Source organism: Emydura macquarii, unplaced genomic scaffold (assembly GCF_026122565.2).
Source record: "Emydura macquarii macquarii isolate MOO-44397 ecotype Brisbane River unplaced genomic scaffold, CSIRO-AGI_Emac_v2 contig_629, whole genome shotgun sequence".
NCBI classification, from domain to species: domain Eukaryota; kingdom Metazoa; phylum Chordata; order Testudines; family Chelidae; genus Emydura; species Emydura macquarii.
Window position 1 is genome coordinate 2,405,493 of NW_027130766.1, and position 24,070 is coordinate 2,429,562.

At 39.2% G+C, this 24,070-nt stretch overlaps 1 protein-coding gene across 10 annotated transcripts in view; it reads left to right on the forward strand.

Moving 5' to 3' along the window:
* The window catches only part of TANC2 (tetratricopeptide repeat, ankyrin repeat and coiled-coil containing 2), a 492,680-nt gene that overhangs the window by 394,064 nt on the left and 74,546 nt on the right, over window positions 1-24,070 (forward strand). For all 10 annotated transcript variants that reach the window (XM_067540990.1, XM_067540986.1, XM_067540987.1 and 7 more), the window contains 2 exons: window positions 11,657-11,938; window positions 14,368-14,501. In XM_067540990.1, the coding sequence (XP_067397091.1) occupies window positions 11,657-11,938; window positions 14,368-14,501 (416 nt within the window). The remainder of the gene's footprint in view (window positions 1-11,656; window positions 11,939-14,367; window positions 14,502-24,070) is intronic.

Consider the following 24,070-nt stretch of genomic DNA (forward strand, 5'->3'; position numbering starts at 1 on the left):
CACATCTGGCTAGGAGGTTGTAACATTTCTTTTTTGTCGATGCCTGCCTTTGTCTCCTCAAGATTGGATTTTACCTCAGGGAGTTCTCTGCTATCAGGCTACACCTCAAGTCAATATGAAAACTTGTGCTAATGGAGAACACCTTAACAAGTGGTAGTTCTCAATGAGAGCACATGACACCAGTACTCCAGGAACGGTACTGGCTGCTAATTGGTTTCTTCCAGGTAGAATTAAAGATGTTGGTTTTCACCTCAGTTAGATTTCTAGTTTGCTACTTGGCAGGTCCCCATTACAGCCTTTGGAAAGAGAGTTACAATGTATTTTTATTCTTAGCACTGTGTGCGTGTGTATTTCTCTGGCTTTCTCTCTCTGTGTATACAGGAAGAAGTAAATCTCTGCAAGTTGGCAAAGTATAGATCTTGGCCTAATGTTTTCCAAATGGAAACTTTTTTTTCATAACAGTACTGCTGCCTGAATGCAAAGAAAATTTGTCTCATCAGGTATATCACTAGAATATTTTATTTATATGTATTGACTTTGCATTTGTCAGTCTGATCAGCTCAGGCAGTTAACTTGGTCAAAGGCCTGCAGTATTGCTCAGCAACTTTGCCTCTCACTTGACCCCTAATATAACACACCTCCATGTGTGCTTAATCTCGAAAAGACACTTTCAAGAAAACTGATGGACACAAGGTCCATCTTTAGTGGCATCCCAGTATTCCCATTGTGAGAAAAGTTCCTTCAAAAGCATGAAGGGGGTTAAAAAATGTGACATTCCTGAAGCAATTTAGGTGAAAGTTCCCTTCTAAGGAAGTCAGCAGTGCACAGAGCTCCCAGAAGCCTATTACTATGTGCTCTGTTGAAAACTCCTGTTTCAGGATCAACCTCTAGACTAGAGGGAGGTTTTGCTCTTTAACATTGTTTCATATAAAAAAGATATTTTAATGTAGATTCCAGAATTCATTATTATTATTCTGGTAGCACCTATAACTGTGGTAGGCACTGTCCATGCTCATAACTTGTTTCCAATGTAAAATGAGGCTGTTCTAGATTTAATTTTGACAAATAGGGAGGAACTGGTTGAGAATTTGAAAATGGAAAACAGCTTGCATGAAAATGATCAAGTTCATGATTCTAAGGAATGGTAGGAGGGAAAACGGCAGAATAAAGATAATGGATTTCAAGAAGGTAGATTTTAGGAAACTCAGGGAGCTGGTAGGTAAGACCCCATGGGAAGCAAGTCTAAGGGGAAAAACAGAGAGAGATGGCAGTTTTTCAAAGAAACATTAAGGGCACAAGAACAAACTTATCACATCATGTAGGAAAGTGAGGAAGTAAGACAAGAGACTGCTCTGGCTTAATCAGGAGATCTTCAATGATCTGAAACTCAAAAAAGAGTCCTACAAAAATTGGAAACTAGGTCAAATTACGAAGGATGAATATAAAAAACAACACAATCATGTAGGGACAAAATAAGAAAGGCCAAGGCACAAAACGGGATCAAACTAGCTAGAGATGTAAAGGGTAACAGGAAAATATTCTACAAATACATTAGAAGCAAGTGAAAGACCAAGGACAGGTAGACCCTTTACTTAATGAGGGGGTAGAGTCAATAACAGAAAATGTGGAAAAGGCAAACATGCTAAATTAGTTTTTTGTTTTGATTTTCACCCAAAAGTTAGTAGTGATTGGATGTCTAATATAGTGATTGTTAGTGAAAATGAGACAGGATCGCAGGCTAAACTAGATAAAGAACAAGTTAAAAATTACATAAACAAGTTGCTAGGGTCTGATGAGATACATCCTAAAATATTTAAGAAGCTGACTGTGGAGATATCTGAGCCATTAGCAATTATCTTTGAAAATTCATTAAATATGGGAGAGATTCCAGAGGACTAGAAGAGGGGAAACATAGTGCCAAATTATAAAAAAGGGAATAAGGACAACCCAGTGAATTACAAACCAGTCATCTTAATTTCAGTACCTGGAAAGATAATGGAGCAAATAATCAAGCAATCAATTTGCAAACACCTAGAAGATAAAAAGGGGTTAAATAACAGTCAGCATGGATTTGTCAAGAACAAATTGCATCAAACCAATCTAATAGCTTTCTGTGACAGGGTAACAAGCCATGTGGATAGGGGGAAATGGCAGAGGTTGTATACCTTGACCTTAGTAAGGCTTTTGATACTGAGTCACATGACCTTCTAGTAAACAAACTAGGGGAATACAATCTAGATAAAGCTATATAAAGTGCATGCGTAACTGGTTGGAATACCGTTCCCATAGAGTAGTTATCAATGGTTCACAGTCAAGCTGGAAGGCCATAACAAGTGGGATAATGCAGGAATTGGTCCTGGGTCCAGTTCTGTTCAATATCTTCATAAATGATTTAGATCAGGGGTTCTCAACCGGTGGTATGCGTACCACTAGTGGTACGCGGAAGACGGCTCGGTGGTACGCGAGGAAAACCTCGCCGCCGATTCCGCCGTCGAATCTCCCCCTCCCCGCTGCCGAGAAACCCTGCTGCCGCCGCTCCCCCGCCCACCGCCGCCGACAAACGCTGCCGCCGATCCTCCCCCCCCCACCGAGAAACCCTGCTGCCGCCGCCGACAAACGGTGCCACCGCCGCTTGCCCGCCGGCTAGAAAAGCTGCCGCTGCCGCTCCTCCCCCGCCCGCCGAATCATGCCCCTCTTGCCGCCGCCGAAAACAGGCAAAGGGCTGCAGAGTTTCGGCAGTGGGTACTGATTGAAAGTGCTTACTGCGCTTATTTTCCGAGTAGTACTCTGGCCAGGTACAGTCAGGTGAAGCGGTACTTGACCTGACTCTACCTGACCGGAGTGGTACTCGGGAAAAAAAGGTTGAGAACCGCTGATTTAGATAATGGCATAGGGAGTATCCTTATAAAGTTTGTGGATTATACCAAGTTGGGAGGGGTTGCAAATGCTTTAGAGGGTAGAATTAAAATTCAGAATGATCTGGACAAACTGGAGAAATGGTCTGAAGTAAATAGGATGAAATTCAATAAGGACAAATGCAACATACTCCACTTAGGAAGGAACAATCAATTGCACACATAGAAAATGGGAAATGACTGCCTAGGAAGGAATACTGTGGAAAGTGATCTGGGGATTATAGAATCATAGAAGATTAGAGTTGGAAGGGACCTCAAGAAGTCATCTAGTCCCACCCCCTGCTCCAAAGCAGGACTAACCTCAGCTAAATCATCCCAGCCAGGGCTTTGTAAAGCTGCAGCTTAAAAACCTCTACAGATGGAGATTCCACTACCTCCATAGGTAACCCATTCCATTGCTTCACCACCCTCCTAGTGAAAAATGTTTTCCTAATATCCAACCTAGACCTCCCCCACTGCAATTTGAGACCGTTGCTCCTTGTTCTGTCATATACCACCATTGAGAACAGCCTAGCTCCATCCTTCCTGGAACCCCCTTTCAGGTAGTTAAAGGCTACTATCAAATTCCTCCTCATTCTTCTCTTTTGCAGACTAAACAAGCCTAGTTCCCTCAGCCTCTCCTCATAAGTCTTATGCTGCAGTCCCCTAATCATTTTTGTTGCCCTCCACTGGACTCTCTCCAACTTGTCCACATCCTCTTTGTAGTGGGGGGCCCAAAACTGTACACAATACTCCAAATGCGGCCTCACCAATGCCAAATAGAGGGGAATAATCACTTCCTTCAATCTGCTGGCAATGCTCTTACTAATGCAGCCCAATATGCTATAAGCCTTCTTGGCAACCAGGGCACACTGCTGACTCATATCCAGCTTTTTATCCACTGTAACCCTCAGGTCCTTTTCTGCAGCACTGCTGCCTAGCCTGTCGGTCCCCAGTCTGTAGCTGTGCATGGGATTCTTCCGTCCTAAGTGCAGGACTCTGCACTTGTCCTTGTTGAACCTCATCAGATATCTTTTGGCCCAATCTTCCAATTTGTCTAGGTCCCTCTGTATCCTATCCCTACCTTCCAGGGTATCTACCACTCCCCTAGCTCAGTGTCGTCTGCAAACTTGATGAGGGTGCAATCTGCCCCATCCTCCAGATCATTAATGAAGATGTTGAACAAAAGCGGCCCCAGGACTGACCCCTGGGGCACTCCGCTTGTGACCAGCTGCCAGCTAGACATGGAGCCATTGATCACTACCCGTTGAGCTCAATGATCTAGCCAGCTCTCTATCCATTTTATAGTCCATTCATCCAACCATATATAATGGATCACAAGCTAAATATGAGTCAACAGTGTCACACTGTTGGAGAAAAAACAAACATCATTCTGGGATGTATTAAGCAAGACACGAGAAGTAATTCTTCTGATCTACTGCGTGCTGATAAGGCCTCAACTGGAGTATTGGGTCTAGTTCTAAGAGCCACAGTTCAGGAAAAATGTGCACAAATTAGAGAAAGTCCAGAGGGGAACAACAAAAATGAGTGAATTTCTAGAAAACATGACCTATGAAGAGAGAATGAAAAAATTGGATTTGTTTAGTCTGGAGAAGAGAAGACTGAGGGGGAACATGATAACAGCTTTCAAGAACATAAAAGAAGGAGAGCAAAAAATTGTTCTCGTTAACGTCTGAAAATAGGACAAGAAGCAATGGGCTTAAATTGCAACAATGTAGGTTTAGGTTGGACACTAGGAAAATCTTCCTGTCCAACATAGTTAAGCAATGAAACAATTTGCCTATCATTGGAGTTTTTTAAGAAGAGGTTTGACAAACACCTGTCAGGAATGGTCTAGTTATTATGTAGTCCTGCCTTGAATGCACGGGATTAAACTAGATGACCTTTCAAGGTCCCTTCCAGTCCTACACTTCTGTGATTCTATGACCAACAGCATGTGAAAAGTGGAGAAGAGGATTGTAACAAAAATATGTACCTTTTTTATATGTATTATAAATCTTTGGATTTATTGTTTATTTATTACATTTACATCAGCTAAATATCTCCTCTTCTGCAGTGCTATTTTAAGTTTTCTAATTTCTTGTTGAGGTAACAGAAGAATATGAAGAAGGTAATATTGATTAGTCTTATGGATCAGTTCAGGGACAGTATCCCATGAATAGATGACCATATGGAAGTGGGCACAGAGTTGAAGCAGAAATGTACAAATCAAGGCTAATATCATTGATGGAGTGGCAGGACAAGGATGATGCATAGGGTGACCAGATAGCAAGTATGAAAAATCGGGACAGGTGAGGGATAATAAGCACCTGTAAAAGACAAAGCTCTGAATATCGGGACATCTGGTCACCCTAGTGATGCAATACTAGACAAGAACAGATAAATAGAAAATGACAGAGGCCTTGAAGCTGAAGAAATGAAGTATGAACTTGGTATGATGGAAAAAAGGAGATTCGGAGAAAGAAAACAAAAGTAATAAATTTGAAAGGTATGGCATATATACTTACAATAAAATCTTACGGGTGGTAGCATAACCCTTAAAATGTTTAATTTAATTAAATTCAGTATTGTTGTACTTTGATGTACTATTTAAAGTTAATTTAACTTTCTTACTTCATTTCCCAGCAGAAAGTATTATTCATAACATTATCAGTACCATCCATTGCCCTCAAGACCTAACGCTAAGTCTGCATGGGGACTAAATTGCCAATTACTCTTTCCAGATAGGAGGGTAAGCAATTGGGGAAGCATCTGGAGAAACATAACAAAGGGCTTTTTGTCCTCCAGACCTGGGCTGTGGTGTTCAATTATTTATTTGTGGATTTTGTGTAATGGCTATTGCTGAGGCATCTGGGAGCCATAAACCTTCAAACAAGCAAAGCAATCTCAACTGGACGCAGCTAGTTTAAATGAATGAAGTTTAGAATCTGCCTATATCTGTCATTCTCTAGAGTTGCTCCTAAATCTACTTCCACCTACTGTCCTCCTTTAATATGCAGTACAGGCATCTGAAGTTCATGTGGCCATTTCCATTTGCATCTTGGCATACAAATTGTCAAACTGAATTTTAAATTCCTAAACCATGGCTCAAATCTTTTACATCTTGGCATTTGACTTAATTATACATAAGGCTTCTGTTTCTTAGACCCTGTCTACACTTACCTCTGAGATTCAGCGGCAGTCGACGGGAGTTACTCAAGTTACGCAAAAAACTTGCGTAACTCCCATCGACTTCTCTGCTTCTCTTCTGCGCACCATCTTCACTGCACTGCGCTGACGGAAACTGTGTTCCCGTCGACGAGCGCTACGCCACTTGTGAAGGTGGTCTTAATAAGTCAATTTCTGGATCAACTGAGCAGGTCTTCACTGACCGCTCAGTCGATCCAGAGAAATCGATCTGACGGCGGCGACTTTGCCGCCGTCGGTGTAGCCGTAGCCTGAGGGTTTATAAATTTCTTTTTTTTTTTCAGGATTTATTTTTAGCAATTTTTAAGTCACATATCGATGTCAAAAAATCAGGATTTTTCAGGGCTTTTTTCTTTTTATATACTGTAATGAGTAATGTATAAATGACAAATTCTCCCCTAATTTATAGCATGAGTGCTAACATGGGAGTTAGGTGGGAGAATTTGGCCTTATAGTATTCCATAAAATAGTATAGTACTCTTGAATACAGACCTGGTTAAATAATAGTCATGATTTTTAATACAATTTTAGTGCACCATGGTTTCCATGTAATCAGTTTCCACTGTACATTTAAAAATACTGTAATTGAACTTGGAAAGAGAATGTAAATGTTTGATAAAGTAATTAAGTAGTGATATTCCTGTCCAGGATTAGCCTCTGATGAAGGTACTCAGATTATTGCAGAAGAAAGCAGTGGGGTCATGCTGTTACTGCTGTTATAATACATGCTTAATTAAGTAATAATATAATTCCCTTTGGCTAATAATACAACATTATTCATTACTAAGTGATAATAGTAGAGTGATAATATCCTTCTCTTAAAGGTCAGAAAAGCATTTTCCGAGGAAGCAAGATTTTGTATCTGACAGATGAAGTTGTCAGCAACGTCCAGAGGGTTGATATCACACTACTTGTTTTATTGTAGATTGTACAATAGACTCTATTTGCATCATGTTGTGTATTGTAGTTGTGGTTTAAAGTGGTATAGTTGGGGATCAAGGTGTCATTAACCTAATACAATGTTGGTGGAGAAACTTTCAGTGGGAGGTATAATTTGCTGATTTTGGCATCATTATGTATCCTGTAAATGGTATTACAGCATCAAGAGAAGATTTAAATGTTTGTTTTAAATTGATACCAAAATTTAAAAAGCAAAGTTAAATAAGTTTTAAATATGTGTTAATAAATGTCTATAATCGGGGCAATCTCAACTCTTAAATTTTATAAAACATTTATATAATCTGAAATAATTATAAAGCTTTTAAGCTACTTTATTTTAACACACCTGGTGATGTTTTCAAAGACACAAATGGCGGTTAAGCGCCTAACTCCCATTAACTTTCAGTGGGAGTTAGTTGCTTGCCATCTGTGTCTTTAAAAACCTCCCCCATTGTAGGTATAATTCTGTAGTGTGAAGATGAAGATTACAGCAACATGAGTCACACTGTGTATGAGTAACCTCTCTGTGTGGGGGAATCACCTGCTGCCTTGTGGCCACATTATAAAATGTTTTAATTAAAAGATCATTTTAGCAATAAACTGTGAAGATGTAGCGAAGGTCTGTGTCAGCGTATGCTTCGATCAGAATGTTTGCAGGATTATTTGAAGCATTCCAGATCTTGTACACATGGTATTAACCATACCGGTTGAATTTTGTAAAACAAAGACTGTATACAGTCCTTGTGCATTCTAGGTCTGTGCTTCCTACATATGTTGTCCTGCATACAAATAAAACCAAATTTGGATTATGCCTCTAAACATTCTGGAAACAAGTATCTGGATTGGTTTATATTTAGTCCTAGATTTGAATAAAATGTAAATCTGAGCTGAATCCAGACATGAGAGATTCTACACAATGCCTGGACCTCCCAGGCACTGAACAGCATCCAGCAAAGTGCACAGCAAATGGTGGCCTCCGTGCAGACCAGCCTATAGTAGGGGATCTAGCAGATGTCGGTTTCCACATTGCTGCACACTGCAGAGGGTTTCACCAGAAACGTTTGGAGACAATGGCATTTAAACTATTGCTGCCTTTCACTGCCTAAAATTATAAATGTTGTGTTTGTTTTAAAGCAAAGGTTCTAACTATTGTAGGAATTCTGAGTATAAATTAGTACGGGGGAAAAATCTATTTAAAAAGATTACATTTCTGTGTATTATAACTGGATTTTCTTCTTTGAATGGTCTCTGCATATTCCCACTTTTGGGCTGCACTGACAGTGCTGCTTAGCCTAGTGGAATCTTCTTGGTAGCAGCATCCATTGGAGCCCTCTTGTACTCACTGCCCCTCTCCTCACGACTCTGAATGTTCAGGAGGCTGGAGCTATGCAATGAGTTGTGGCATGACTTGCCATCCACGTCAGTACCTTCCACTGCCTCCTTGGGTCTATAGGTGAAATGAAGGTTTAGGGGAAAAGAGGAAGGTGGGTGTGTGATGTGTGCAGAGGTCATTTTGAAGAACCCCAATTACAGGAGAGTAACCTTCATTTCTTGAGTTAATTAGATCAGACAGTGCAGCTCTTTTTCTCCTACCTGTAGCATCTCAGCTACTTACCTTTACTCCCATCAGTTTACTATTTACAGTCTGTTGCAGTTTGTGTAAAGGCGAGACTTAAATCTTATTGATTGGCTGGATTCAGTTTTATTCCACCTGTTGTATGGTCTTTGAAAGGGCAATGTTTATTTTTCTTAATTTTCTACCTTTCTACAGTATTATTCTAAATCTAATCACATATAGGGCTTAGAAAACTTCCATGGTTGCAAAAATATGCTCCAAAATGTTAGCGGTACAAAGCACATAAAGTTTAGGATTTTTATTCTGAGTGTCAGACAGGGAAATTAGCTAGATGAGTTAAGTCTTTTATAGTTCTGAGTTTTTTTAGATCCTTTGGTAAGCATGAAAAAATAACATCTCCTTGCTTTTCTGTTAATAAAAATGATGTAATACGTCAGGTACAGCTGTTTAGGTTTTATTATAGCAATTTATTAAAGCTGTGTATTTACACTGCATTGTAGCTACTCCCATTTCTGTATTCATTGCTTGCACTGAAGTCAAGCAGCAAAACAAAACGACAGCAAATAGATCCTTGGTGTTTGAGGACTGACTGCCCTCTCTCCACCCTTGGCCAAGAATGCTCTCCACAAAAGCGCAGAAAGAGCCCCTTGGTGCAAAGGAGCTAAAAGTTGCAGCATACAGATTGTGTATTTTTCAATGGCAGCAGGGCTCGGTTTAAAGGAAGATCTCTCTGAGATCATGAAGATAATAGATAGTAAATGGGAAAATTGTCGAGGCAAGTTAATTGTAAGGCGTAATGATTTTGATTTTACCCTTTAAGCTGAGGGAAAGCACCCTTTGTCCTGTTTCTATGCGCTAAAGTGCTTTAATTTCCCCCCCTGGAGAACTGAACTGAGCATCTTGTGCATTTAAAAGCAACCTGTGATAAATTATTCCTTCTGTGAAAAAAATAGGCTTTCAGAATCCTGCTGTAACATTGGCCTGCAGCAGGGGAGTTATACAGTGAATCTGCAGATAATGGCTCATGCGACTCCGTCTCCTGCCTTTACGGAATATTGCTGACAAGCAAACGTTTGAATGCTCAGAATTAAATGAACGAGCAAAACATTTCTTGGTATTTGTCTTAATGGAGGAGGGGCTGTTTGGTTTTAAAAAATGAGAATGTATGCGTCAAGTCCTTCTGTAGTGGCTGCTTTACAGAGAGGCTAGCAATTTATTCTATAGCAAAAGTGGGAGCGTACTGAATTGGTGTTGTGAAGAGCTAAGGTTAAAACCATGATGCTGCTGACCTACGTGGAGGGATGTTGTGGTGTTATGTAGTTGTCACAGTAAGAAGACATCTTTAAAACAGCTTGTGTACTTTAAAAACGATGACAATCTGTAAATTATGGTATGAATCACCAAATAAGAGGTATTTGATATTTCATCCATTTGTCACTTGTTTTGCTTTGCTGATGTTACATATTGGCAGGTTTGAAGGGGAAGAGATAGTTTTCACACTGACAGGGGCAGGGGAGCCAGAGAAAAGGAGAGCTTGGTAAACAGACCTGCTAACAGACTGCTGCTGCTTCTTGCTGTCTCCTGTTTCAGAAGCCCCTGAGATGCTACAGTGTATTTCAGGAAATGAGTGACAACACAGATTCCTTCATGGAGGTTATCTGACAGGTTTTGTTGTTAATGCAAAATATGGTGGTTTGCTGTTTGACTACTTACTTTCAGTAACCTTCAAAGGGAGCTGAAATGTTATAGACATAAAGAATTTAATGGAGTGCAGCCTCGCATTCCCTTCAGGAAAATTAACCCAGGCAGGAGTGGCTTCAGCAGCCCTGTTTCTCCTTCTGATTCCCAGGCAGGTGCACTTCCACTTCTCCCTTTCTCCCCTCCCTGATCCTGGAGAGCTATCCTGAGGAACACCAACCCTGGATAAAAACTAGGAAATTAACACAAACACTAGGTTTCATGACCGAGAAGGTCACGTCACAATCCACCTCATCTACGCAAAGCTTTAAAGCAGAAGTTAAAGGAAATGTCTCCTGCATTCCAACACTGTCAGTGGATTGCTCCAATATTCCATAAGACTTTCACTTCCCTCTCTAAGATAGCAAAAAGTAATATGTATGGCATCTTCATCAAACTTGTATAACAAAATAAAACCTTAACAGCAACCTCAGCAATGATAGAGCAGATTAATTTCCCAAATATTACAAATGTGTGACAGTCAGATGTGCTGATCTGTTGATTGATACAAAGATGTATAAGCTGGGTGTAAAGAACGAGAGAGCAAGAGGTGGTAATTACTCTTTCCAGTTACTGTAAAACATTAGGATTTATGCCTCGTAGTTCTTGGATTATTTGATATTAAAATAGCAACTTTTTGATATATAAAAATATTATTTTAGTGGTTTCTTGGTTATAATTTTTCTCCTCTCCCAAAAATTGTTGTAAAGATAGGCTATCTTTATAGAAGGATTGATACAAAAACAGTACCAGTTAAAAATGCTAAATGTTATCAAAATAGTTCTTCTGTAGTAAGATGTGGCATATCCAAAATACATGAAGGTGTACTGTGGTAAAATGGCTTTGTTGGCATTCAGTGGCAATGAACTGCTTTACTCACTTTTGGCTTCACCAGTAACAGGTATTGCAGCCGTTCCAAGTATCTGCTGATAACATCTTTATACTAGAGCTGGTCAAAGCATTAAGAACAAAACATTTTCACGTCGAAAAATGGAGTTAGTTAAATTAACATTTTCTGCATGAAAATATAGATTTCGACATAATTTTCCTTCATGAAGAACAAAATGTTTTGGTTTGGTTTGTCCATTTCAATGGCTCAAGCAATTTAGCTTAGCTCAGTTGAAAATCTCTTTTGTTATAAGTCTTTGAAAAATAAATGCAAGCCCAATGATCACGTAAATTCTCTTTTTTTTCTGTGTGAGCGCTCTAGTCTTCTAATTTATTATAAGTGAATTCTTAACCAGAGCTGTCTTGCCATCTATCCCTAAACTGTATGTTCTTTGTCTGTGTTTCTTCTTTACAGTCCGCTTTGCACCTTATAGACCTCCTGACATCTCTCTGAAACCACTGCTCTTTGAGGTGCCCAGTATCACCACAGAATCTGTGTTTGTCGGACGGGATTGGGTGTTCCATGAGATAGATGCACAGTTGCAGAGTGCCAATGCCAGTGTGAACAGAGGTGTGGTGATTGTCGGGAACATTGGGTTTGGTAAAACTGCCATTATCTCCAGACTGGTTGCTCTCAGCTGCCACGGCACACGTATGAGACAGATTGCCTCTGATAGCCCACATGCCTCCCCAAAACGTAAGTACTGCTATACAGAGAGAGCTTAGAAATGCATGAATCTCTTACGTTTCTGTTTAGCACCTTTCACCCACAAGGATCCCACTACCACTTCTCCCCATCCCTCAATAGGCCAGTTCAGAGATTGTTGCCAAACCTGTCGTCATGGGGTCCCCAGTCCAGTCAAAGGTATGTTTACTGTTCATGTGCCAGACCTGCACGATGTGGAGCATGAACTGGTTCATGCTAACTGAGAACCCCTGAGGAATCAGGATGTCTTTTCTTCTATTGTGCCCTTGGCTTGGACACATCATGGGTTCTCTCGTTGGCCTGCTTACTGGGGAACCTCCATCTGTTATTCCCCTAATTCGTTACCACAACACACATTTGTGCTGGATACATTACCTATTCCTTTCTGTACTATCTCCATCTATCCTGCATCTTGAGCCTGGCGACTGGGATGCACATCTGAGTACCTCACACAGGCTCCAGATTCGTTTAAACTGATTCTGCTTTTCTTCCTGCACACCAGTGTAAATCTCTTCACTCGCCACTGAAATGCAGCCACTTTGGAGGTGGAAGGCAAGAGCAGCTTAATACACACAGATGACACTTAGCGCGGTAAAACAGGAATGAAGGAATGTTCTATCCTACTGAAACTATAGTTAAATTTCTTGTTGGACAAATGCTGTTTGCTAGAATGAAATATTCTCATCCACATAAAGTATCTGAAATGACACAGAATGTTGGTTTTCTGAACCATTGAACAATGTCCCCTTCCAGAGCTAAATGTACAATGTGTAATGAAAGGCAGGGTTTGTTTGTATATTTTAACTAAAAGCCTGCAATGTACCTGTTGAGTGATTCTCTCAGTCTATTTAGAGAGATTACGAGAGAGACTGAAGAAGCAATAGCTAGATGTTTTCAAACTAAAACCACACACACCGTAGAGACCTGAAGACTTTGAATAGGAAAATGTTTTACAGTTCTCACATGCAAAGCATAGAAAAGAGATCCCTGTACAAACCAAATACACACAGTCTTTCAGTTCTTATTCCAGCACTTCCTTGAAGTAGAAATAAATTGGATAGCACCTCAGCTCTAAATTCTGGAGATTGAACTCTGGGAGCGAATCAGAAATTTTGGTCATGGGTATTTGTTTACTAAGGAGCTCTGATCTCTTCATAATAAGATATAACAGATTTATTCTGAGAAAGCCATATATCTATCTTCACTTACACACATTCAAAAAACAAACCCTGTTAATATGTTCAATAACTAAAGTATTGATCAGGTGACCTAAGAATACTATGACAAGTACATTAGTGGTGTTAGTGAGCTGGAAATAAACACAACCCCAGTACAGTTTCTCATAACTCAGACAAACAGATAGTAGAGCTGCAGATGTGTTCACATGTGCAGAAAATTAATTTGTTAATTAAACGTACGCATTAAGTATTTAGGTAGTGAACATCGTCCTTATTGGTTCTACCAACGGATTAATGGTAGATAGTAGTAGAATTATGATTTCAAGCCCAAGTCAAAGGTACATTATAGCTTTCAGAATAATTCTTTGCTAGTAGGGTCTATACTTGAAGGGACTGTTGCTATTAGAACACTCTCAAAACATTGAAATAAATGGTTTTGCATTGTTAAGTAGAATTTTTTAATTAAAAAAATTTGAAATTGATAACTTACAGTTGCAAAATCAATGTAGCTTGAAAGAGTTAACAATAAAAACATGCCAGATAGACTGAAGTTTACAGAGGGCTTTTGGTTTGTGCCGCATCTCTCTACCCAGGCAAGCAAATCTGATCAAATGAGATTTTGAATCATTTACACTTTAGAGATGATTCCAATATAATTCATTACTTTCTTGCAGATCCATCTCAACATCCTGGTGCTCTTCTGAGTATCATCTCTTCCTGGTCACTTTACTTGGTTGTGAAGTGGGATGTTAGTTATTGGGTTAAATGGTCCCCATTTATACATGTTACAAAGCTACCAGGTTATTTAGAATAATTGGCTTTCTCTGCTCAAGAAAGGACTAAATTAGAAAGGAGCATTTAGACAAGAGGCCTAAGGGCAGAAGTAGGAGAACACTGCCCGACAATATACCTGACTTTAAGGAGAGGGGCCACATTATCAGGAACATCAAATTCTCCAAATACTGTATGTATTCAATGACTAATGTCAACATGGAGAAGATGAGTAAGGTGAGGTTAAACCTTTCTCTCTGCTGTCCTTTCTCTGTTAGTTCTGGCACAAATTTGTTCATGAGAGTTTCCTCTGAGTGGACCTCTACACTGCTCATAGTCTTAAACAGATTGCTTACAGAAAATATATCAACCGCTTGAATGGATTGTTAGAAGATACCTTATCGCATAGTTTGTAATCAGCTGAATCGTGGTTGGCATGTAGTAATCTGTTACCCTCTTTGTTTGGTACAGATGTGGATGCAAATAGAGAGCTACCCCTAACACAACCACCTTCTGCTCACTCGTCGATCACGGGTGGAAGCTGCCCTGGAACGCCTGAAATGCGCAGACGACAAGAAGAGGTCATGCGGAGACTTGCTTCGCAGGTATTGAAAGAGTTCCTTGATAACCTTCTCTGGGAACATGTCCTGTTTAATTACTGAAACTGTCTTGGTATACATCACAAAATGTGGATATTGACAGAGGACAGTGAGTATGCAAATAATCAGAGAGAGAGTGTGGGAAAAACGTTTCAGAGTAGAGGGATCTTCCAGTTTTATTACCCCAGAAAAGCTATTTCTGTTTACAATGAAATTCCCATAACATCAAGAGTTCACCTACTCTGAGGGTTAATCTTTCACAACTATCAGACAGCATCTTTAAGGCTGTAAAGCATATCATAACACAGCAGGGTTACTATAGTAATTATTCCTCTTTCTTGAAGAATGGAGTGAATTCCAGATGAAATTGCTGAGTGAGTATCCAGTGCTTGCTTTTGTAAGAGATAATTGCTTGGGTTGCATGACCTGTTGGATGAAGGTGTAGAATGTGGATTGTTCTGCTTTGTGGGACACTTGCACTTTTTTGGGTAAAGCCTACATAAATAGGTCATAACTCTTTCATAAGTGATTTTCAAATCAGTTGCTATATGACAGGAACGGATTATATATCATCATGTTACCGTACGCTGACATTTACAGCATGAGTTATGTGGTACCTTTAAGATACAGCCCTGCTTTGCTGATGGATTGAAAGTGACGTAATACTGCTAAGAACTCTGGGGAGCTTTGCCGCTGCTATACTCTTTAAAAGGGTGTATGCAGTTTGTGTTTTCCTATTCCCTACTCCTGCACTGGGGAGGAAAATGTCTAGCAAAGTCTTAGTGCTAAATGATTGCCAAGACTTATTTTGCTTGGCTTTTGTGCCAGGTACAATCTTGCCTGGTATTTGTTGTACATAGCACCCAGATGGCAAAGCAAAGAGTGTGTGAATTGATTTCTATATAAATAAATATTAGAACTTTAACAAGTGTTCTCCTCTTCCACATATGGCTCTTGGAAAGGAATCCAACTGCCAGCTTTGCATTGTTCAGCGCACATTAGTCATTATGTTCCTTGTACATTGTACGCGTCGCACACTGTCAGAACGGCCAGTAAGAGAGCGTTGTCTCTCCCCAAAATAACTCATTTATCGAAAGACTTTTTCACTGAGTTCTCAAATAATCCTGCTGGATATGTATCTGACAAATGGATATATTTTTAGCTCCAATCTGCTCCTTTCCTTAAAAAGAACATAACTTTAAAAAGCCAAAGCCAAAGGATTTGACTTTGTTTCAAACAGGGTGGCACATCCCACGTCACATCCAAAAACTATGTGCTTTACTTTTGGCATCTCAATTAGGGAGAAAAGAGAAACAAGTAATGGTTTTTAAGCCAAAAAAATCTGACCTGCAGTACCTTGGTCATGGACCCATGTGGAAGGACTTTTAACACTCAATCCATCGTCCAGCTGAAAATGTAACAAAACAAAACAAAAAAAGCTGATGTGCTATTTACCATCAGTCTAACTATAACGCAAGGGACGTATATGACCTCCTGTCAAAGCAGGTATGCATCTGTTAGTTTGTTTAGTTGTTAATCTGACAGTAAATCTTATCCTGACTATTGTAAACATGGATTGATTCCAAAACTATCTATCACTGGATTCCAAAACAAACTGCGCCCTCTCAGAGGTGACCAATGCTTAGATTGATTAGTTGACCTTTAAATCTTTGGCAGCATCCATTCAAAAAAACAGCTGATGCTACATGGAAAAACTTTGAAAAAGTCTTTTATGAAACAATTCTGGGGACATGTCACATTTAATTTAATTTCTTTCTTCTATTAGGCCTTAATTCAGAGAAATACTCTTTTTAGTACATAACAATAATTTCCACAGCCGGTCATGGGAAACATCACAGATGTTGAGTTATGACATCAGTGGTATGATAAACTGCAGAAGCAGGTAGACTCTTATCAAAAAGAAGGCCTAAAAATGGATTCAAGTTAGTAGGAGCTTCTTATTTAGGGTAAGATATCCTGTATGGGTAAGATATCCTGTATGTGCTACCAGTGTCCTGAGTAATTTTTAGGGCTGCCAATTAATCTCAGTTAATGCATGCGATTAACGCAAAACAAATTAACTAGATTTAAAAAATAGTCGAGATTAATAGCAGTTTTAATCGCACTGTTAAATAATAATAGAATACCAATTTAAATTTATTATACATATTTTGGATGTTTTTCTACATTTTCAAATATATTGATTTCATTTACAACACAGAATACAAAAGTGTACAGTGCTCACTTTATATTATTATTTTGATTACAAATATTTGCACTGTATAAAAGATAAACAAAGGAAATGGTATTTTTCAATTCACTTCATACAAGTATTGTAGTGCAATCTCTTTATCATGACAATGCAACTTGTAAGTGCAGACATTTTTTTTTTACATAACTGCACTCAAAAACAAAACAATGTAAAAGATGGAGCCTACAAATCAAAGAGAGAAGGGGACATACAAATGTTTAGCATATCTGGTACATTAATATCGTGCAATGCTGACTACAGAAGTTCCATGCAAATGCCAGTTTTCACTTTCTGGTGATATGGTAAATAAGAAGCACTATCTCCCATAAATGTAAGCAAGTTGTTTGTCTTAGCGATTGGCTGAACAAGAAGTAAGGCTGAGTAGGCTTGTATGAGGTGAATTGAAAAATATTATTTCTTTTATCTTTTTTACAGTGCAAATATTTGTAATAAAAATAACAATATAAGGTAAGCACTGGTACACTTTATATTCTGTGTTGTAATTGAAATCAATATATTTGAAAATGTAGAAAAGGATCCAAAAATATTTATAATAAATATTTATAATAAATTTATAATTTATTTATAAGAAATTTAAATTTAAATTGGTATTCTATTATTGTTTAACAGTGGCTATTTTTTTAATCTCGAGATTAATTGCGATTATTTTTTTAAATCATTTGACAGTTCCAGTAATTTGTAGTAAAGAAATACAAAAAAGAGAGAAAAAATTAAATAGTCCTAAATACTGATATTCCAGCTCTTTGCCGGTGGCAGATGTGAAGGATGTTGGCAGTATACAGTGTACAAAACAATAAAGAAGAAAAACTTGCCCATTATAAAAGTCCATGAATAAAAGAGTAAAAGGTAAAATAAGTTGGTAAAAGTAAAAGGTAAGAAATTGTTGACATAGGCTACAGAAAGCAGAGGTGAAAACATGCCATCAGCATCGCCTCTTCCAAATCCCTCTTACAAATTGACTTCTTCCCTGGAGCTCATAGATTATGAATTTATAATAATGGAAGCAGAAGGCCTGTGATTTCCTTCTCTGGATTTCTCAGTGTGTACTGCCTTCTCTATGGCTGTTTTCAGACTGAGAGCTCTTTGGGGTAGGAACTGCCTTTATCTTTGGCTTTGTACCAATGTTGAACACACTGTCAGTGTTAAACATAAAATGAATAATAAAAAGTATCCATGTGAGCTCCACGTGAGCCTATCGTTTATTTTACGTTTCTTTGCCATACTATTAGGAAGCAGCTTTCAGTTTGACGTCAGTTTGAAGTCTTTCATGATTTATAGTTCAGTAGTCAACAGGGAGAAGAAAAATCCTTAGAAATAAGCCAATTTAGACAACTAGCAAGCAGCTACAGTTTTTCCCACGGAAAGCTGCAGAAGAAAGTGAGTTATTTCCTTCCAAGAGCAGTTCCTTTCCCTCACCACTTGCACAGAAGTTACCTGAAATTATCCCCATCAATAACAAAGCTGTTATCAAGAGCAAAAATTATCAGAAACAATGGGCATAATTCTGTTCCCATTGAACTCTGGCAAGGCTCCCACTGAGGTTTCTGATTCCTCAATCCCGTACTTTGATCATAAGATTGAGACTTTGCAACAGGAATAACTACCATGGAGGGAAAGGTTGCTCCTCTTTGTGGATTTCAGTGATTCTCTGAAGTAATTAAGGAAAACAAAGATCTTAAACCAAATTTAAAGAGTATTAGAAATATCAAACTATCAAGGTATTTGTTTGGCTCTAAAAATCCTGAATTGCTGTGTTCTTTTTTGGAATTTTTCTCTGAAACAGGCTCTCTGAGTCCACCTAAGTCTTTGCAAGAGGAAACAATGAGATTACCACGCTGTAAGGTTCATGGGCAAAAATACTGAAAATGTATGCCACTGTATATCCATGTTACACCCTCACTGGGAGTATTGTATTCTGTTACCCTCCAAACACCGTTATTTAGGGATGTTTGATGCGTTTGGAAGGGGTTATTTTAGAAAAGGGAGCTCTGGAAGGCTGACATCTCTTGCGCAACTGTTAAGATTGAGGTGTGTGGTCTGTGGTGTTAGTCATTTTGGAAATGGTAAGATGTCTTCTTGTGGATGGAGAAATAGAGGGTTAAGTGCCTTAAATTTTCATTACCTTGCTTTTGCGGTTTAGTGAAGCTTTTTATGTGTGTAGCAACCTTCACTGTTTCCCAACAAAGATTTTTGTAAATGAATTTCCTAGGTTTTTTTAAATGCAGCATTAAATGGCTCATCTATATGGAAATCAGAACAATTCCTACTTCTTTCCACCTCTTCCCTCCCAGGCTGCACTGGCCTGGGAATGACAGTCATTGGCAGTCTAAGGCCAGTGAACTTCCTATGTTTTCTTGCAGAGGAGCTTTCCCATGGTGAACCATGAGAAGTTTGTCAGACCCCTGGGCCTGATTCAGTATGAAGCTCAGAGCGCTGCATGTCAGGGGAATTTGCCTGCCTCATTCTCTCTCTCTCTCTCTCTCTCTCACACACACACCTGCCCCCAGTAATTTTTAAGTGTTGGGATATGGGGAGAAAAGATAAGTGAGGATTGCAGGGAAAGAGGCAAGAGAAGCTGTATTGCCAAATACAGGCATTCAAAAACCAGGGCACAGACTGCTCAGAATCATGAGACTGGCTTAGAAAAATCATAACCTTTTAAAAAGACATATTTTTCTTCATCTGCCTTCAGATTTTTGTGCCTTTGGGTAAATGCCACTCACTCCCTATTTGTACGTGATTGTTTTGGGCTCAAAATTCAACCTTGCATGCACAAAGAAAAATCGGAGCCTCCCCATTGGCTACCTGGTGAGGAATTCCACTTACTTGCTCCAAGTGCCTGGGAGACAACAGAGCTGCCATTCTATCCCTCCCATCCCCAGCCCCTCTCATTGTCTTGCTCCTTCCTGATCCTCTTTTCCCTACCCAGTCTTCTGGGCCAATCCTATTCCCCTTTGTGCTCCTCCACAGCGTCTTGTCCTCCACGTGCCCTCCACCTCTCCATTCCCTTTCTCTTCACATTCTTCCTTCTGCCTGTCCTCTTCCTCCTCAGGCTCCCTCCTCCCCTCCACGGACCTGAACCCAAACCCCAGTTCTGCCTTCTGACAGTAAGCGGGGGATGGCTCCTCCTTCCCTGAGGGCTACTTGGCTGCATTCCCAATGAGAAGCTATGGTCATTTTTGCTAAGGACAACTTAAGCTCCTTCCCATTCAAACTGTAAGGAAATGATAGCCATCTCGGCTGAAGGCGGCCCGTTTCCTCAGTCCCAAAGAGAACAATTGGGCAGCCATTTTGAAAGAGGATAATTCCTGGTGCATTTCTCTGAATGAGATTTTGTTTGCCAGCCTTTGATGGATACACCTTTAGTTGTGAAAAATAACTGCAAAAAATATCCCTTAATCCTAAACATTGGTTTTCAAAAACTATCCTGTGCAACAGGTCTAGTCTAAATTCACTTCTCTCTCAGTTTATGCTTGGTTTACACTGATTAGGATCTTTAAATCTGAGTAGGCTATTTAGCTTCCCAATTCCACACAACATACATTGAAATTAAAGTCGTCTTGCATTGAAATTGATTTCAGTTGGATGTCTAAATCCCTATGTCAGTTTTGAATATCTTAACCAGTGTTTTTAAAATTAATCACCCAACAGTTTAAAAAAAAAAAGTCTGATAACCATGGGACAAATTTCATCCGAGACTGATTTAAAATACTTCCTGTTAAAAATTAGGGAAAGGAATCAAACAAGTAGTACACGGAAAAGGGCATGAAAACTAACAAATATGTGAAATTTCACACTCAAAGGCCACTGACATGTAAAGAAAGACAGGAATTTATGTCCCATATTAAGCCCTTTTTAAAAGGCAACCTTAACTATGGAGTTGCAGCTACCTCCCTTATGAAAACCGTAATATAAATGCTTATTGACTCTTCCTTGTATATAGGTTAAGACATTATATAGAAGCCATTAAGTTAGAAACACCGCACACCCAGTGTTGAGTCATGTTGGTAGAGAAATCTCTGGAGAGCAAAGACTATCCCCTTTCCATACTGGAGAATGTGAAAGAATTCCCTCCCTTCAATCTGTCCTGCAAGAATAAATTATTTCTGTTTGCTGAGAACCTCGTTATATTTAACATGTATTTCTTGATGAAGGCCTATAATACTGCCGAGCATCTCCACGTCTCCCATGTCTGGAAGAATTTTCCCCTAAGGAATTGTGTAGCTTATGTTAGTTTATTCCACCTGGGATTTTTCCCGTGACATGAGCGATTGTTGTTGTTAGGTCCTAATGCTGTCAAAGTGCTTTTTAATTTGTATAATTTCTTGTCAGTCTGAATGAACCACACTCTGTTGTGTGTATATTATAGAATCATAGAAATATAGCACTGTAAGGGACCTTGAGAAGTCATCAAGTCCAGCCCCTGCACTGAGGCAGGACCAAGTAAACCCGATGCGTATTTGTCCAGTCTGTTCTTAAAAACCTCCAGAGATGGGGATTCCACAATCTTTCTTGGAAGCCTGTTCCAGACTTTTGTACCTTATCATTAGAAAGGTTTTCCTAATATGTAACATAAATCTTCTTTGCTGCAGATTAAGCCCATTACTACTTGTCTTACCTTTAGTGGCCAGGTAGGATAATTGATCACAGTCCTCTGTTATCAATACTTGCTGTCTTGATGCAAATATTGTATTGTAATGCAATAAAAGAGAATATTTAATAAATAAAAAGTATATGTTTCTGAGCTTGCTAGTGGCCTTGAGGAGGACTGCTTGAGATCTGAAAATGCTGGTTTAGATTTGTAATTTGATCTAATCACACCTATGGCAAATTAATTTCTAGCAACAATATTTTGAAAATAAATAAGCAATAAATGATCTAGTGATAATAACAGAACTTCTACTTTTCTCCTTTTCCCTTCAAAGAGTTTCATCCTAGATTTGAATAGATGGATAGCAAATTTCAGGAAGTCTAAAGTAAAATATTCACTGCATGGGATTGGAGAAAGAAAAGTTATCATTGTCACCTTAAGAAGCGAAAGGCCATTAAGAATAAAATTGATGCTATAGAAAACAAAGTATAAATCATCTGAAAAGAGGAAGATTTCTGCCACGTGGCACCTGTCTAGGAAGAAATTTCCTTCTTATATATTCAAAATGCTGTGTGGGGATTTAGCTTCCTGGCTGAATAATTACTTGCTAACATCTCTATTGACAAAAGCCATATAATAGAGTAAATCTATAGCAAAATGCAAAGTCCAAAATATGATAATGTTCGTGACTGTTACAAGATCATGACAACTGTGTTCAGCCATTCCATTATACAATTGTGAACTGGGTTCGTCTCAGATTTAATGGAAAAGAAAGTATCTGCCAAAATAAGGTCATTGAGCTATTTTCAGTATAAGGGTAATTGTTTTGTTCAGCTCTTGCTAGTAGATGCAACTACAATCAAAGTAAGAGAAACAATAAGAGAAAAATAGTTCAGAAATGTAATAGCTTGCCAGCATTTGCTTGCAAATATCATCTCTGGTAAATTATGTGGGTTTGGGTTTTTATAATATGTATTTATTGTGAAAATAAGATTTTAACAAAGCAAATTTCCTAGTTCTTTAAGCTTCTCTCTACTGAAGATGAGCAGTCTGCCAGTATATCCACAGTGGTGGGGTTATATATAGTGGGCCAGATCTTCAGCTGGTTAAAACTGACAGCAGTGGAGCTATGCCAGTTTATGTCAGTTGAGGAGCTAGCCCAATATATGTGAAAATCTAGTGTCAGGTAGCTGTTGAATCTATCTACTGAAGGTTGTTTCTCACTCCTCCCCTCCCCCCCCCCATGCTATCTAAAGGCTTGTCTACATGGTTCAGCAATGCTCTCTGTGGCGATGGGATTTCTAAAGTGCACTAATGTGCTGCGCACTAATTCTTCTCTAGTGTGCTTTATCATAGTACTGTTTGAAACCATTTCAGATGTTTAATGTGCACCAGGGAACTTCTAGTGAGCACTTGTAGGGTCTACATGGACCAATTAATGCACAACACATTGGCATGGTTAGAAATCACACCTATGTAGTGTGCAATACCGCATTGTGTAGACAAGTCCTAAGTGTGACACTACAGCTACAGCATGAGAGATATGGATTGTGGACTCACAGAGAAAGAATAAAGAGGAAGGACAGGAAGGCCTGGAGTCTACTACAAAAATCAAAAGTAATGGTCTTGAATCTAAGATCCCATAAAAAGCACCTTAATGTGACTTATATTTAATGTGAATTTTTTCATTAAGTTCCAGTTTGAACAGTCAGATGAAATAGTGACTCTTCATAAAACCTACTTTTAAGGGCATGAAGACATCTGACTAACACCCTCAAGTTGCGATCTAAACAGCATTAAACCCTGTCTTTGTCTGGAGTCCAGGTTTACAATCCTTTGTCTGTACCATTTAAGAGTTTTAGACAGACAGCCCCTTGTGCTTCTTAATGCAGGTTTTTTCCACCAACAATCACCCAAAAACCAAACCATCAAACTAATATTTAGCAGTTTTCACAATTCAATGAGAAATTGCAGTGCTGCTTTCCTAGCACCAGATGGTGCTATGTAAAGGTATAAATAGGACTTGCATGCCCCATGGCAGTGGTTTTCAACCACTGGAGGTCCACAGACTATATATCTAAACGGTCCACGAAAGGTGACTAGTTTCAGAAAAGGCATTCTGTTTTTCTGATCAATCAAAAGTATGTGAATACTCCCACCAACAGGCAGGGCCAAAGCATAATTTTTTTTGGGCCCAGTACAAACTTGTAACACGGACCCCCTCCCATGTTACAAATCTCCAAGATTTGCAAATCTCACAAGATCTGGACAATAGATACATAGATATAGGGAAATAAGTTTCTATAAATATCCTCAGGCATGATCTACAATTTTTTCCTCATGGTAATGGGGGTTGCAGCCTGGGCCAGGGCCTCTGGGCCCCGGTAAAGTGTACCTTTTCCCGCTTCCCCCCATGTGGGGGCCCTTCCAACAGGTCAAAACTTGGATGTGTTGTTGTTACCATAGAAGCCCACGCTTTAGTCCCTTTTTCATGCGGCATCAAATGCTGTGCTGAGCACGTTCAACATTTATAGCTGAATTCTGTTCAGTCAGTTTTCAGTCTAAGACTTCTATGGTAGGGGTCTGTGGACCACAGGTTGAATTTCCAAAAGGGTCTGCATCTCTACTTGAAAATGAAAAAAAGTTGAAACCACTGCCCTATGGCAGTGTTTTCCGAGCTTTTGAAAGTTGATCCCCAATTCAGGAAAATGA